Source organism: Buteo buteo, chromosome 2, assembly GCF_964188355.1.
Source record: "Buteo buteo chromosome 2, bButBut1.hap1.1, whole genome shotgun sequence".
In the NCBI taxonomy this organism is placed as follows: domain Eukaryota; kingdom Metazoa; phylum Chordata; class Aves; order Accipitriformes; family Accipitridae; genus Buteo; species Buteo buteo.
In genome coordinates this window covers 64,756,472-64,771,572 of record NC_134172.1, presented here as the reverse complement: position 1 = coordinate 64,771,572, position 15,101 = coordinate 64,756,472, and the positions used below count along the sequence as shown (strand labels likewise).

The 15,101-nt window shown below is 48.4% G+C and overlaps 1 protein-coding gene across 1 annotated transcript; it reads left to right on the top strand.

Annotated features, from left to right (window-relative positions):
* Positions 1-10,474: 10,474 nt before the first annotated feature.
* LOC142028692 (perilipin-3-like) lies at positions 10,475-14,071 on the top strand (the record flags this gene model as incomplete). The annotated part of the gene is made up of 7 exons (XM_075022538.1): positions 10,475-10,552; positions 11,308-11,503; positions 12,358-12,440; positions 12,683-12,935; positions 13,092-13,291; positions 13,427-13,549; positions 13,661-14,071. Coding segments are annotated over 7 exons (1,344 nt in total), but the record flags the coding sequence as incomplete, so codon positions are not given.
* Between the last annotated feature and the right edge of the window lie 1,030 nt (positions 14,072-15,101).

Below are 15,101 nucleotides of genomic sequence, written 5' to 3'. Positions count from 1 at the left end.
TAAGGGGACTGTGGCTTGACTTGAGCAGGAACTGCCTTTCTAATGGTAAGCGTGGAGTTTATTATCAGTAATCCCTAGCTCTCATCTGGCACTTTTCATCAGCAGATCACAAAGCATGTTGTGAAAAGAGGTCAAAATCATGATCACCATTTTAAAGATGGAGAAGCTGAAACACAGAACCCAACAGTCTCAGAGAAAGTCACCCCGCAGGCAGCTGGCAGAACTGAGGACAGAGTCCCACAGTCCCCAAGTCCAGCCCAGTGCTCCGGCCTCCCTATTCCCATCATTAGCACTGGGACGACTATCTCTAATTGGTGTCAAACGATTGAAAGTGGAAGGAGCTGTCGTCATGGATACAGCACCCGCAGGCTCTCCTCTGCCTTGGTTGGAGCCCTGCTCTTCCACAATAGCTCTGTGGTCTTCAAATATCAGTGCAATAATGAGCACAGAAACAGCGATTCACTTGCAACTGGTGCAAATGCTTGCCAGGTAATACAAAGACAGAACAAACTGTTAGTTGTGACCCTCTTAGATTAACTGAGCTGGTTGATTCACTGATTTCTCTAGCACCAACTGGAGCAGACTGTCAGGACCTGTTGGACGAGTTACCTCCCATAACTTCTGTACAGGATTTACACTCAACTTGTGCCCTTCACAGCACAGCAGCACCTGTATTCTCCCTGTCCCCACCTTGGGTAGTGTCTTTCCTTCACAACAGGGGGTCTCAGAAGTGAATAGGAAGAAAGACACCCCCCCAGCCACATACACACACACAAATATGCATACCTCAAGAAGGTTTTAGCTGCAGAGAGGCACAGATGAGGACCCACCTGCAGTGCTGAGCACTTGGCTGCCAACCCACAGACAAACCTGACCTGCCATCCCTGCCTGTGCAGGGACGCTCAGCTCACTGGAGCACCACACCATCTTCTTCTCAGAGGTGCTGGCTTTCCCAGCTGAGCTCAGACCAGCTCTCAGGTCCATCTCAGCCCTCTAATCCATGAGCAGAACTATGACCAGGAACAGGCCCACCTGGTGCAGAGTTTGGCCATGTGTGGAATAGGGCCAGGCTGATCCAGCAGCATTAGAAGGATGCTCATTTCTAGCTTAGCTGTTGTAATGCAGTGTGTTTTTCTTCCTTGTCCAGTGTGGTTAAGATGAGTTTGACTAGGAAAAGAAGAAAACCTACCATCTTTCATACCTTGGAAAAGTTGAAATGGCCAGGGAGCCTGCCCAAGCAAGGCTCACCTCTCTGTCCTCCTACTAGTCTCTTTGAAATTGTAGTTATAGGAATTTACCAGCACTTGCAACACACTCAACAGGCCCAAGGTAAAGCAGATGGGAAGAAGATCTCTATTTTTGGATCTCTATTAATGTTGCCATGTTGACCTCACCTAGCCCAGATTGGGACAGTTCATAGTACCTATTGATGGATGATGCTCAGTTCTGACGACCAAATATTGCTCAACCAATTCCTGCATTTGGCCAACACCACCCATGCTGTCATTAAAAAAATGCCAACCTCTTCCTGAGAGCAGCATGCTTGGTGTTGTCCAGTCCTTCACAGTTAGTCTACCTCCAGGGGAACCATTCTCAAGTGTGCTGACTATTTTACCAGCCTGCCACTGAGCTGGATGCAGTCTCTGTACCGCTGACTCCAGCCCGAGGGATTGGCACAGGTTTTCCCATTGATCATCAGTGAGCAGGCAGCAAAGGATTCTCCGCTTCAGTTGTCGAGGTTTAAACCCAGCTGGTAACAAAGCATCATGAAGCCACTCGCTCACTTCTCTCCCCTGGCCCTGGTGGGATAAGGAGAAAGTATAAAGGCAGGCTTGTGGGTTGAGACAAGGACAAGGAGGGATCACTCACCACTTATGGCCACAGGCAAAAGACAGGCTCAACTTGGGGGAGAAACAAAATCAATTTAATTTACTACAAATCAAATCAAAACAGGGATACTAGGAAGTAAACCCAAACCTTAGAACACCTTCCCTCCACCCCTCCCTCCTTCCCGGCTCAACTCCACTCCCACTTCTGTCTCCCTCCTCCCCCTCAGTAGTGCAGGGGGATGGGGAATGGGGGTTGGGGTCGGTTCATCACACGTTGTCTCTGCCACTCCTTCCTCCTCAGGGGGAGGACTCCTCACTCTTCCCCTGCTCCAGTGGGGGGTCCCTCCCACGGGAGACAGTTCTCCATGAAATTCTCCAATGTGGGTCCTTCCCACGGGCTGCAGTCCTTCAGGAACAGATTGCTCCAGCGCGGGCTTTCCCACGGTGTCCCGGCCATCTTGGGGGGCATCCCCCTGCTCTGGTGTGGGCTCCTCTCTCCCCGGGCTGCAGGTGGGCTTCTGCTCCCCCACTCCCCTCCACGGGCTGGGGGGACACAGCCTGCCGCCTCACCACGGGCTGCAGGGGCATCCCCTCCTCCCCTGCTCCTCCTCCACTCCTTCTTCACTGACCTCGGTATCTGCAGAGGGGTTCCTCTCACATTCCAATCCCACTACTCACTATTGGTCCCCCCTCTTAAATCTGTTCTCCCAGAGGTGCTATCACTGTCACTGATGGGGTCGGCTTGGGCCAGCGGCAGGTCTGGCTTGGAGCCGGGGAAGCTTCTAGCAGCTTCTCACAGGAGCCACCCCTGTAGTCCCCTCCTCTGCTTCCACCCCACCACACAAACCCAAAACACAGTTCACCACCATCAGCTTTCTTAGTCTCTGTGTTAATTGGGCAGACTATGGGAAAAAGGTACAGCCAATCCCCATTTTAGCTACCTCTTCCCATCCCCCTTTACTTCCCCCTTCCTGTTACCTATTAAATGACAGTAAGTTTGGCTGAGGCAATCCCAGGCATCAGAAAGTCCCCCTTTGATTTTGCCAGTGTCTCCCTTTGGTTTTGACTGTTCGTCTTCATCTTCCTTACAAACACGGGTGCTACACAGCTTCGGCCAAGGCAATGGGGGTAGTTATCACCATAACTACCCAGTTGTTGAAACCTGGCTATAAGGCAATTATGCTAAGCTCCGCAACAGGCTGACAGCTATCACACTCATTACATCTTCCTGAGACAGAAAGGCTCAGTCAATACCACAAAGAGTATGAACAGCAATTTCCAGGTAGAGTCTCTGTTCCCCCTGTGACAGAGAGCACTAGGACATGCCTTTTGGTGACTAACAGCAACAGACCCATAACATGAAATTGCTCACTCTTTTCTACCTCTGTGAGAGCTTTTTTCTGCCAAGGGGGCTTAGCAAAACATTCTGCTTTCAAAAAGAGCTGTGAAAAACAAGTGGTAAAGAGAGGGTGCAAGAGAGGGTAGGAGCAGTTCCTTGGAAGTCAGTATGGTTTTGAATGGTTTTCTGCAGGGGTTCAGGTGCTGTCAGGCCAATGCGTCCATCTCTTTGTAACTGGTACTTCTTCCCTCTGATGGCAGCTAAAGGCAGCTAAGAGGGAGATCTAACTGCTTGACTTTCTACTGCATGGCAGCTCAAGCTCAGCACAGGAACAGAAACATTAATGTTTCTTTATTTTCTGGGAAACCTGCAGGGTTTCAGGATTTTTCCCTGCCTTGGTGCATCTGATGGGTGTGGGACAGCAGGAGCAGCCCTTCTCCTGAGAGAGTCTGGGGCCCTCTGAAGGCTCGTGCTGTATTGATGAACTGGATGAAGTTTATCTTCTGGCATATGGTTGGAAGTAGTGGTAGCTCCCATTTCCACAGGTTTGAAATTCAGTTTCTCATGTAACCATCCTCAGGAGACTCACTTCAGGCAGAGAAGACTGCATGAACACCTTAAGACACCAAGGGCCTTTCTGTCCCCGTATGAAGAGACAAACCATTATGAGTCTGATCATCCAAAGCCTGACCAGGAGCTCTGTCAAGAGGAGGACCTACTCACCCTAACTCCTCTACTCAACACTGTAAGACCTGGCCTGGGCTCCACCCCTGATATACTTACTGCCTCTGCTGCACATGTGGCATTCATAGCTGAGGATGTGAGGAGCAATGAGAGGCGAGTGGTGTGAGCCACTGCATGGCTCCTTGTGCAGGAGGATGACATATTTCAGGGATGCTGCTGTCACAGTCCAAACCAGAAAGATAGACCTCAAGGCAAATGGCACAAACACTGCTCCTTCCTCAAGGTGTGCTGGGACGATGGATCCTCTGACATGACATTTACCACTGCTTCAGGGCTTGTCTGGAGGACAGTTTGTACTTGAAGGATTTTTTTCCTTTTTTGCAGAAAAGACATAAGGGAGCATACAGAGGGATTTAGACTCTGATTGGTCTCATGTTCTCTATTATGGTGATAGCGAGCTCTGATGAGAGACGATATGTCAGAACCTCCAGATTTACTGGATTAGCCTTCAGCATCATGCTTGCCAGCAGTTTCATGGCCATTACAACAGGCTTATTTTGCAGCCTCACAATCATCCAAGCTCATCATCCAGAAAACTGCATGATACTGTGATTTTTGTGCAGCCAGGGCCATTCAAAAGTGGATTTTTCCTTTTTCTGAGTTTACTATTAAATGCAGCTGAGAAACTACAGCTAATGCCTTATATTTAGTGTAAAAATTAGGATCTTTGGTAACTTGGTGTCTATCATCAGAGCAACTGAATTACTCATAATGTTCAGAATCCAGGGATATAAGGAGATCTGTAGATAACTGGTACAGAGACACACAGAACCTGGTCTGCAAAGCACTGTGGCACCTCAGACAAACTTAGAAATGAAGTGCCCCTTAAATAACCCAAAATCTTATTGCTTATCAATAATGTTATTTAGGAACATGAAACCGCTTTTACACATGCCCATAGCTATTGCTGACGAAATAGAAGCAACCAAATGAGTGTCCGCCTGGGACCATCGAGTCAAATATTTTTTTTCTACGTATCTTTTAAGGTTTTGTTCGGCAGATATTCAGCAAATATTTATTCCTCTCAAAACCCCGCACTGTGCATTAGGAGTGTGGGTGGCCTCAGGAAAAGGTAAGGACTGCCTGGGTTTCCTTGCAGGCTTTAGAGCCAAAGGAGAAAGGATATAGAAATTTCAGTTTTATTTTCAGTCATCTCATTAGGAAGGATTTGCTTTTATCTCTGTTACATTTGAGTTGTTTGGATTATCAGGGTAGCTGTTTTGTGTTTATAAAGGGCTGGCTGAAGTCTGTTTTCCTCCCTGGTTTAGCTTTTCCTGCTCCCCACTGTTCTGCCTTGTAAAGATCTGCCATCTTCTTCATCTGGCTCTGGCAACAGGAGTCCTGCTTGGCGTTCTGCTGAGGACAGGGCTGAAAGGAACTGCGTTTTGTAACCGGCTGTGCAAGCATCATTTCCAGCAACACCTGTTGCTCCACACCACATTAGTCTGGTTTCCATCAACTTGGTGCGCAAGGGCAGGAACAGCCGCCGCCACGGGCAAACACGTCTGCTGCGACCTTTCCCACAGCAGTCAGGCCATCGAAGTTGGCTCCTAGTTCCAGCACTAGCTCTAGGAGGGACCGAATGCAAATGATAGACATTTGTTGAAGCCTATGAAGCCCCGGCTGAGATCTGAGGCTCTTCTTGGTGTGCCACACAGCTGCCCGGCACGGGTCCCCATGACACCCACGGCAGGTGGCTGTGCTCCCTGTGGGGAGCTGCAGCCCTGATGCCCACTGCCGTGTCTCCACGCTGAGCTCCCAGCACAGCTATTTACATGGCTGGAGACACCAACCCTTCCCTCAGATGGCAGTTTTGGGCACTCCCAAATGTGTGGTTTGCTCTGAAGGCTGCTGTGTCACACACTTAGTCCCACCTGTAGTGTCAGGTGCAAAGATGAAGGCGTTGTGTGCTCCTCAGGGCTGTCAGGGCTTCAGCTGGGCTCGTCCCTCCTCTAGACACATGATGAGGGAGCAGAAGCCCAAATCTGCAGCTGCCCCAGAGCAGGGATGAGGTGCGAGCCATGGGCACACGGGACCCTCAGGTGTGCAGGTGGGTCCAGAGCCTGGTAAATGCTGCCTTCCCAGAGGTCGGACATTGTGCAGCCAAGCACAATTTAGCCTGTCTATTTGCATTTATGTAAGTACAGAGACACTCAGGCTCTGTAGCAAAAGAGAGGGACTTGCTTAGTAAATAGTTAAACCAACCACAGTCATAAGGGACTTCCAGACTCTTGTGATTTACCATTTCTGGCCTCACTCCTGGTGGACCACCCTTATATGGCTCTGGGGGGATGAAGGCAGTTTGACACTTGTCTGTCCACAGTTCCAGGGCCTGATACCTTACTTATGACACTTTTCACTCATGCTTTGCAAAAATGGTGAGATGTGTAACCATCCTGCCTTTGGTCACCTCTATTCCAACAGCCACCAGCCTCCTTCTTATCACCAAAACAGCGTGATATGGTGTGTCCATAACATGTTCCATAGTAAGCTGAGCAGAGCTACTTCTGTCTGCATGTGGGCCTTGAGGTAACTAAGCAGGACCAAAAAATGCCTGTGGTCATGCCCAGGGAAGTCCTGGGAGAGCCTGGGGGAGTCCCATGAGCTGGAATGAGACTTCTCATGTCACCAAATAAAGGTCTCAGCAGGCCACTCTGAGGAATAGGATGGCTCAGAGACAGCATTGTCTTGTCTTAAGCTGCTCCTACCTGAACCATCCATAAGCTTTGGGCCATCTCTTGTAGCAAGTGCATCTTCACTGTCAAACTTCTTGTTTGCTCCTGGGACCCCAGCACTGATGCTGAGTGCTTGTGAGGGCTTCCTCTGAGCAAACAGCAGATTCCCTCTTGGGCAGCACCTGGGGCAGATTGTTGGGGCTCTTCACTCCCAGGCATGCTCTCAGGGAGCGTGGATGCAGCACATGTAACTCAGCACCCTCTGCCCAAGGAATGAGCCCAGCAAAGTGGCAGCCTCTCGGTCCCTGCAGCCCAGGTGCCATCATACCAACCTGCGAGGTCTGGCTGGGGGATGTGGGATGTTTGGGGAGGAAGTATGTAGGTTATCTCTGGATGCTGCCCAGGACTAACATGTTTGCTTTGTTTTATTTGCCAGATGCATATGAAGGGAAGGCACCTAACACATTCTCTGTGGCTATTTCACAACACCTGACTTTGGTTTTGGAGGGTTGTGCTGGTTCATTCCTATGGAGGGTTTCCCTAGGGCTCTGCACGTTGTCCCCCACTGTGCACATGAGGGTCAGGGGTTGCAAGGGATGGTGTGGGACACAAGCTGCCTTGGGGTGTCTGCTCTGCTGTTGGAGCAGGGAAAGGGTTGCTTCCTGCATGGGAAAACTGGCTGTTAAGATAAGATTCCTCTGGCAGGTAACAGCAGAGCAGATCCAAGCTGGTGCCACTTACTCATAGTTTTTTTCTTCTGACTTTCTTTTTAAATGAAGCCAATGACAAACACTGTATTCAAGGAGCCGGGGCTTCAGATGCAGGCTGTAACGCAAATGCTTTATGTGTTCTCCTGCAAGCAAAGCGAAATCACATCAACACTCGTCCTGCAAAGCTTCAGCATTGAACTCCCCCACAAGAACAGTCTTGCTGAAATGTTGGACAATGCATTCATAGAAGTAAAGCAGTGACCCTTAACGGGATCAGGGTATTAAGAGGATACCTGAAACATCCCACTCGACTCGAAGCTTTCCAACAGGACTGCATGTAACTGCCTGAATCATCAACCATATGGACAGCGTTGTCTTCTCAGGCTGGCTGCCCTGGGAGTGTACAGTGAGTTTCACTTTTTCCTTTTTGAAAGATCTCACCAAACCATGATGACATGAAAACTCATCCATGTGTTTTGGAGAGATAGTGTTGCTCTTTTGAGACAGTCCTTTCCACCACTGTCAAATGAAAGTCAGTGATTTGTTCTTGATCAGCCGCTGTGTCCCCATCACTGTGCCCTTATTTCTCTTTAACCTAGTGTGTCAAAGAGCCATGTTCTGTGTGCATTTGTGTGACTATTGATTTTCCCTTCCCCCATGTAAAGTATGAACTGCTCAGTTGATTTCAGGTTTAACAGAACATCAAGGACCTCAAGATCCCAATAAAATCAGGTAAAGAGGTGGCCCAGGAGTAGAGGGGTCCATGGCAATGCCTCTCTGAAGAGAAGCACACAGTGCGACTCACTCTTCGTTAATCATCAGAGAAGCCAGAGAAAAGCAGCACCAAGACACAGATCCATGGGAAGCCCCCTGCTCCTGGAATGGCTTGTTCATGTCGTGGTTTAACCCCAGCCAGCAACTAAGCATCATGCAGGTGCCCCCTCACTTCCCCCCACCCAGTGGGATGGGGGAGATAATCGGGGAAAAAAAAGTAAAACTTGTGTGTTGAGATAAGAACAGTTTAATAGGATAGAAAGGAGGAAAATAATAATGAAATAATAAAGATATAATAAAATGGCAATAATAAAATGACAATAACACTAATAAAAAGATTGGAATATACAAAACAAGTGATGCATAATGCATCACCACTCACTGACTGATGCCCAGTTAGTTCCCGAGCAGTGATCCCCTCCAGGCCAGCTTGCCCCAGTTTATATACTGGGCATGACGTCACATAGTATGGAATACCCCTTTGGCCACTTTGGGTCAGCTGTGTGACTGTGTCCCCTCCCAAGTTCTTGTGCCCCTCCAGCCTTCTTGCTGGTTGGGCATGAGAAGCTGAAAAATTCTTGACTTAGTATAAACACTGCTTAGCAACAACTGAAAACATCAGTGTGTTATCAACATTCTTCTCATACTGAATCCAAGACATAACCAGCTACTAGAAAGAAAATTAACTCTACCCCAGCCAAAACGAGGACAGTTCAGTATAACTGCTCCTTTGTAAATTAAACAAGAGCCATTTCCAAGAGTTCTGTATTTTAAAGTCACCAGATTCCACACAGGGAAAGTCCTTGCGGGATCCAGACGGCTGGCTTCTCTCTTCCTGCTGATGGTGCCCACCACCACGAGGCAGGTCCCTGCATGTTCTGAGACCCAGTGAATTGAAACAGTCATTCTGCAATGAGGTGAAGTTCTGCTGAGGAGGAAGGACCATGGCTGGCCCTCCCCCAGGCTGCTGGATGTCCAAATTCCACCCCCAGCTCAGGAATGAACAGAAGCTGCAATTCCCAAAATGCATGGAAAGATCAGCGGGCTGTTGTGCAATTGCGTTTGAAGGAAAGTGGATTGTCTGAGGGCGATGGCATGAGTCAGAACACCCCTGAAAGTACACGCTGAACCCAAGCAGAAGGGGTCTAACCTGGCTACTAATCAGTCTTACGCAGGGGCTGTTCACCCTTTTGGCCTTTGGAGAAGATGTAAAGACTCCAAGCTCTCTGGGGACCTCAAGATGAGAAACTTGAGTTCCAGTGCTTTTAACAGTAGGCAGCAGCTGAGCAGGTACTTCTGTCATTAAACGTTAAGCACTAGCAGATAAGAGCAGTAGGAATCGCACATTAGGTGTGAAGTCCTTCTCCAGATTTGTTTTACTCTATTTGCTTTTCTTTTCTGGTTATTGTTTCCCATCAAGAAGAGAAACAAAACTAATTGCCATTTCCAGATGGTGTATGATCTGAGGCAAGGTCATAAAGGGGACATGGTCCATGCCAGCAGTGCCTCTCTCATTTTGCAGGAGCACTGGCCTTCAAAAGGAGCTCCTCTACACAGGGCAAGGTGTACCTGCCTGATTACAGAGTAATTAACGAGCCACAGCAGGGCCCATCTCTGCCCCATTCCACCTCTAATTGGCTAGGAGAGAGACTGGCTCCTTTCTGCTGCTTCACAGAGCTGTCAGTCACTGAGGGTCCCTCCTTACCCCCACTTCCCCAGCCAGTATAAAAAGGCAGAGTGGGGATGATGGAGTATGCTGTTGTGTCTGGTTCTTTCTTGCTGGTCTCTGGCTTGTATCTGACAGAGCAAAAAGGTACTGTTCTGAAATTTTTAGGTGTTAAGGCTGTAATTGTTCTATGAACTCCTGGTTCATGTTTAGATGTTTCTTGCCTGGCTTAATAATGGAATGGGATTAGTCTTAGTTAATGCAAGGTTGCTTGTGGTCCTGCCTGAAAGGTTAGATGCAGCTTGTGCTGGTTTTGAGTGAAAAGCTGGTTCTGGTTGTGGTGTGCTAACAACAGTAGGGCAGCTTCTTGAGCTGCTTTTTTTTCCCAGTTCTGCTGTTACTTTCTAAGCCAGCGCTTCTTCTAAGTATATTGATAACAAGCACTATGATCTCTCTGACAAAAGTTCTCCTGGGTGAGGAAAGACTTTGTTCTCCTCATTCCTCTGGTTAGCATAAACCATGCAAAACCTAAATACTAGGTAGCTTTGCAAGTAGTACAGATCCCTCTATTCCGTAATGGGAAGAGGCCCATTTTGGGGATCTTCCCTTAATGAGTAGTGAAGAAACTTCTTCCTTTAATGAGGTTAGAGGGAAGTGTCCCCTGGGAAGGGGAATACCTTTGCAGGCTCACTGGCTGCTTTGCCTTTTCCTAAAACCATGGTGCTACTTGCATTTCAGTTGCAATGGCCTCTGCTATGCCTGACAAAGAGAGAGCTGCCGAGAGCTCCCTGGAGGTGAAGGAAGAGGAGCAGCAGGTAGGTGCTCCATGTGAGGTGTAAGGACTGGCAGCTCCCAGATGCAGGTATGAGGTGGTGGTCCTGCTGTGGCTGGTGGGAGTGAAGCCTCCACAAAGGGAGTGTTTCCTCTGCTCAGGCTTGCCCTGCAGCTTTGGAAACATGGGTGATAGAATGGCTGAAACAGTAGGCCTGACGACCCTGTAAGTAACCTCCTAGGCTAAGCAAAGTAGTCTGGTCCTTGGCTAGGACAGATGTTTCTCTCACTTGGTAGTCAAGATCCTGGCTTGCTGCAGGCAATTCTCTTATGGAAAGGCTCCCATCTTTCAACAGACCTAACACCAGTTGTGCTTGCTTTACTCCCATGACCAGCAGCATGCTTCTTGCAGACTAGTATAAAGTCTGTCAACTTAAAATCAACTTGAACCTGTCTGATGGAGTTTTTGCCAGGGTATTAGCTTGTTAAATAGCTATACCAAATGAATTGGAGCTGTGTATGGGTACAGAAGTATTGAGGTTGCCCACAAACTCAGCTGTCTCTTGGGTAGCATTGTGCCAGAGGAAGACCTTTCTAGAATGAACCAACCATAAGTGTCAATGCTCCACAGCTTGTTTCACAACTGAGTTGTAGACTTTAAAGCAAGTGTCCAAGCAAGGCAAGCCTTGCTTCCTCAACCAGACTAGGTGACTTGAACAGGGAGTTTTGGGACAAAACTGCATAGGAAGCTCAGGATCATGTTTGCAAGCTTCACGGCTTTTTTCTCTTGCTCTTCTAGGATGCAGCAAATCAGGTGGCTAACCTGACCTTGGTGAGCTCTGCCTGTGACATAGTTTCTACAGCTTATGCCTCCACTAAGGAGAGCCACCCCTACATCAGATCTGTGTGTGATGCAGCAGAGAAAGGAGTGAAGAGTGTGACCAAAGCCACAGCCAGCTGTGTGCAGCCAGTTCTGACTACACTGGAGCCTCATGGTAATCCCCTGTGGAAGAGCAGGTTTGCACCCGCCTGTGAGGGACTGTCTGGCTCCTTCCAGCTCTGGAAGGAGTCCCAGGATGTGGAAATGTACCTCTACATCACCATACTAAAAGGATAGCTTACAAAACTCCTGGCTTACAAGTAAGGCTAAAAACTGAGTCCTAGTCCAGGTAGTGTGGTGGAAGGTTGCTCCCTGGAGGGCAAGGACTTAACTCTGATGTTGACTTCCCTAAAACTGATCTTGCAGGGTCCAAAGCATTAGGGGGCAGGTGCTTATAGTTGGATTCTTACAAGCTCATGGTGGCTACAGGAAAAAGCCTCCTCTTGGAGGACTGTTACCTCTAAAGGTCCTGTTTGCAATGGCCCTTAAAGAATATGACATCTGAGAAGAAGCTCTGAACTCCTGGAGAGAGAGGGGCTATTCCTAATGACTGATAAAATGTCTGATAAAAGAGTCTGTGTGACAGGGCCTGGGCTTGCTCAAAGCCCAGAGTGGGCATCCCCCTCCTGTCAGTTACTATGTGATCCTGGATCCTTGGGATGTGGAGGCTTGGGCAGAGATGAGGGCTATGCATCTATTTAGTCAAGACCTCAAGAAGCTGCAGGAGGGGTTCCCATGTGGGTGGCTATGTCTGTACAAGTGGAAATTGGCAGCTGTCAAAGTGAACAGATCTATGAGGAGACCAAGACAAGCAGCTCTACAAATTCAGTGTACAACACACCTGGCCTGGTGATCTGAATGGAGACTTTCATCTAGGCTCCCTGCAGAGCAACATGCTCAGGAAGGCAGAACTTGAGATGGAATTGCAGAAAACCAACTTTTGACACTTTTTTTTGTTGTTCTTTTCAGTTGCTGCAGCAAGTGAGTATGCCTCCAAGGGTTTGGATAAACTAGAGGAAAAGCTCCCACTCCTTCAAAAGCCAGGGGAACAGGTAAGAATCAAAGACTATGCTGTCCCTAGCTGGCAGATGGACCTAGTTATTGCAGGGTTTCTAAACTTGGCAGTGAAGTAGGCTCTCATGTGAGGAACAAACTACTCTAGGAGCATAGTGCAAGTTCCTACAGGAATAAATACTTAGCAGACACTGTGCTAATTGTCCTCTTGGTGCAATTCAGAATTGTGGTGTACTACATGACCCAATCACTTATCTGACATAAGTCTCCTCTTCCACAGATCCTCTCTGAGACAAAAGAGCTGGTATCATTGAGAGTGGCTGGTGTGAAGGATGCTGTGAGCAGCAAAGTGGCAGAGGTGGTGGATATAACTAAGGAGACTCTTCAGAGCAGTATGGAGGCTGCCAGATCTGCAGTGACCAGTGTGGGGATGGTTATGGACTCCAAAGTGGGCCAGACAGCTGTAAGCAGAGCAGAAGCCGTGCTGGGGAGAACAGAAGACAGCTCTCTCCCTATTGGAAATGAGGAACTAGGTAAGTAAACAGTATGTCATTAGTAGTATGTCAAACTAGGGACTAATGGGAAGTGCTGTGCTGGAGGCTATCTAGTCCAAGATCTCCTGATACTTGTTTACTATGTGTGGTAAACATCTCTGGTCAGCCACTTACAGATACTGTCTCTTTCCTCAGCCAAACTGGCAGCATCTGAGGAAGGTGCAGACATAATGTCTGTGGAGCAGCAGAAGGAGAAGAGACAGTACTTTGTGCGGTTGGGGTCTCTCTCTGATGAACTTCGCCTGTTCGCCTACCTGCGCTCAACAGACAAAATGAAGCAGGTCTGGCAGGGCATGCAAGGGGCCCTTGCACAGCTTCACTGCATCATTGAACTGGTAGGTAGAGCCCAGTCTCCTGGAAGGAGGGGACCAAAGTGTTGGCTTGGTTTCAACTTCTTTGCTGTGATAAAGAGCTGTGCTGTTCACCAACAGATCTGTCTGTCTTGACACTCTGATCTTCCCCTGCCACAGATTGAAGTGTTTAAACAAGGATTTAATCAAAAGGTTCAGGAGGGGCAGGAGAAACTGCAACAGATGTGGGTGGACTGGAGTAAAAAGTCTTCTGAAGAGAGTGGAGATAAAACATCGGCAGAGGTACTTCCCTGGGGAGGGAAGCAATGGGCTCTGGGTATCCTCTTGATTTTTGGTTTGGTTTTTTTTAAAGTAACTTGCTCCTCTGATCTTGTCCTTCCTGTCTCCTCCCAGGAGATGGAGTCTCTGGCCCTGCTCATGGCATGCAGTATCACACAGCAGCTGCAGATCACCTGCTGTAAAATAGTGTCTGCAATTCAAGGCCTTCCCTCAAGCCTTCAGGATAAGGTGAAACAATCTCTCAGTACCATAGAGGAGCTTCATGCTTCTTTCTCAGCAGCAAACTCCTTCCAGGACTTGTCCAGCAGTGTCCTGAGCCAGAGGAAGCTGGCTGTGATCCAGGAGTACATGGAGGAGCTGCTGGACTACCTGAAAAACAACACACCTCTGTCCTGGCTGGTGGGACCCTTCTCCCCCAGGGAGGAGGATGAGGAGGAAACCTCCCAGGAGCATGAGCCCTTGCAGGAGAAGGAAGCTGAGACAGCAGGAGCAGGGCATCATGAAGCCTTTACCACCCTTGTGTAAAGGATAAAGCCATGATCCCAGGCCTGCCTGACATGAGTCTGGTGAGTGCTTGGTCTTAGCTTTAGGTAACCCTGCTCCCCAGCTGAGGATGGAGCTGTCACATCTTGGATGATTACTGAATACTGGTGAATAAATCCTTGGGAGCTTCTAAGGAAGGTGGTGGAAGTAGCAGGGCCACTCTTAAGTACTTGTAGCTGCCTTCAGGAATGCTGGTTGAGCTCTGGGCCAGAAGAGCAGAGGTGAAGCTCTGCAATGCTCCCATCTCCCTAGAAAGCTGTCTATGGCATGTCCTTCATCAGTGTATGTAGGCACTGCCTATTTCAATACAATGATTGCTGTTGGTCTTGAACTCTCAGCTGGTATACAGTGTAAAGAATTGTCTTCCTACAAGCTGCTTGTACTAGGTCATCACTGCTTAAAATAAAACTACTGCATGCAAAACCACTTACTGTCTCTAGTGTCTCTTGGAGAAAGGCTGTAAGAGTGAGTATTGCTCAACAACATGAGCTGTACTCTTCCAATTTGTTCCTTGATGCTGGGACAGTGCAGTCAGAAATGCAAGAACTGGTGAGCAGTCAGTGGTACAGTAAGGATTACAGCTGGCAAGCCCTGCTACTGTCCTGGGAAGTAAGAAGTTGTAATTCCTTCTTACTCCCAATCCTGAAGGCATGTATGTGACTTCCTGGCACTCTTCCATGCTTGGAGAAGCTGTGGGGAGCTGTCAAGATCCTGGCATCCCTTGTCATTAGTCCTCCTAGGTCTAAGTTGCCTCCTGTAGTTGTCTGTTGCTATCTGGTGAAGACTTCACAGTCTGTGATGGGATAGTAGTCTGCAGAATTGTCTGCCTTGGAGAGATGTGGACTCTCTGATGAAGAGTCATTAGGGCTTAGGTGACAGATAGCTACTGTCAGCACTGACCTCTCCTGGCCAGATGTTTCAGTTGAGCTAAGAGCTCTTCAGCTGCCACGTCTGACTCTCTTCTGAAGAGGTTGAACCAGCCCAATGCTTTCAGACTTGCCAGACATTGATG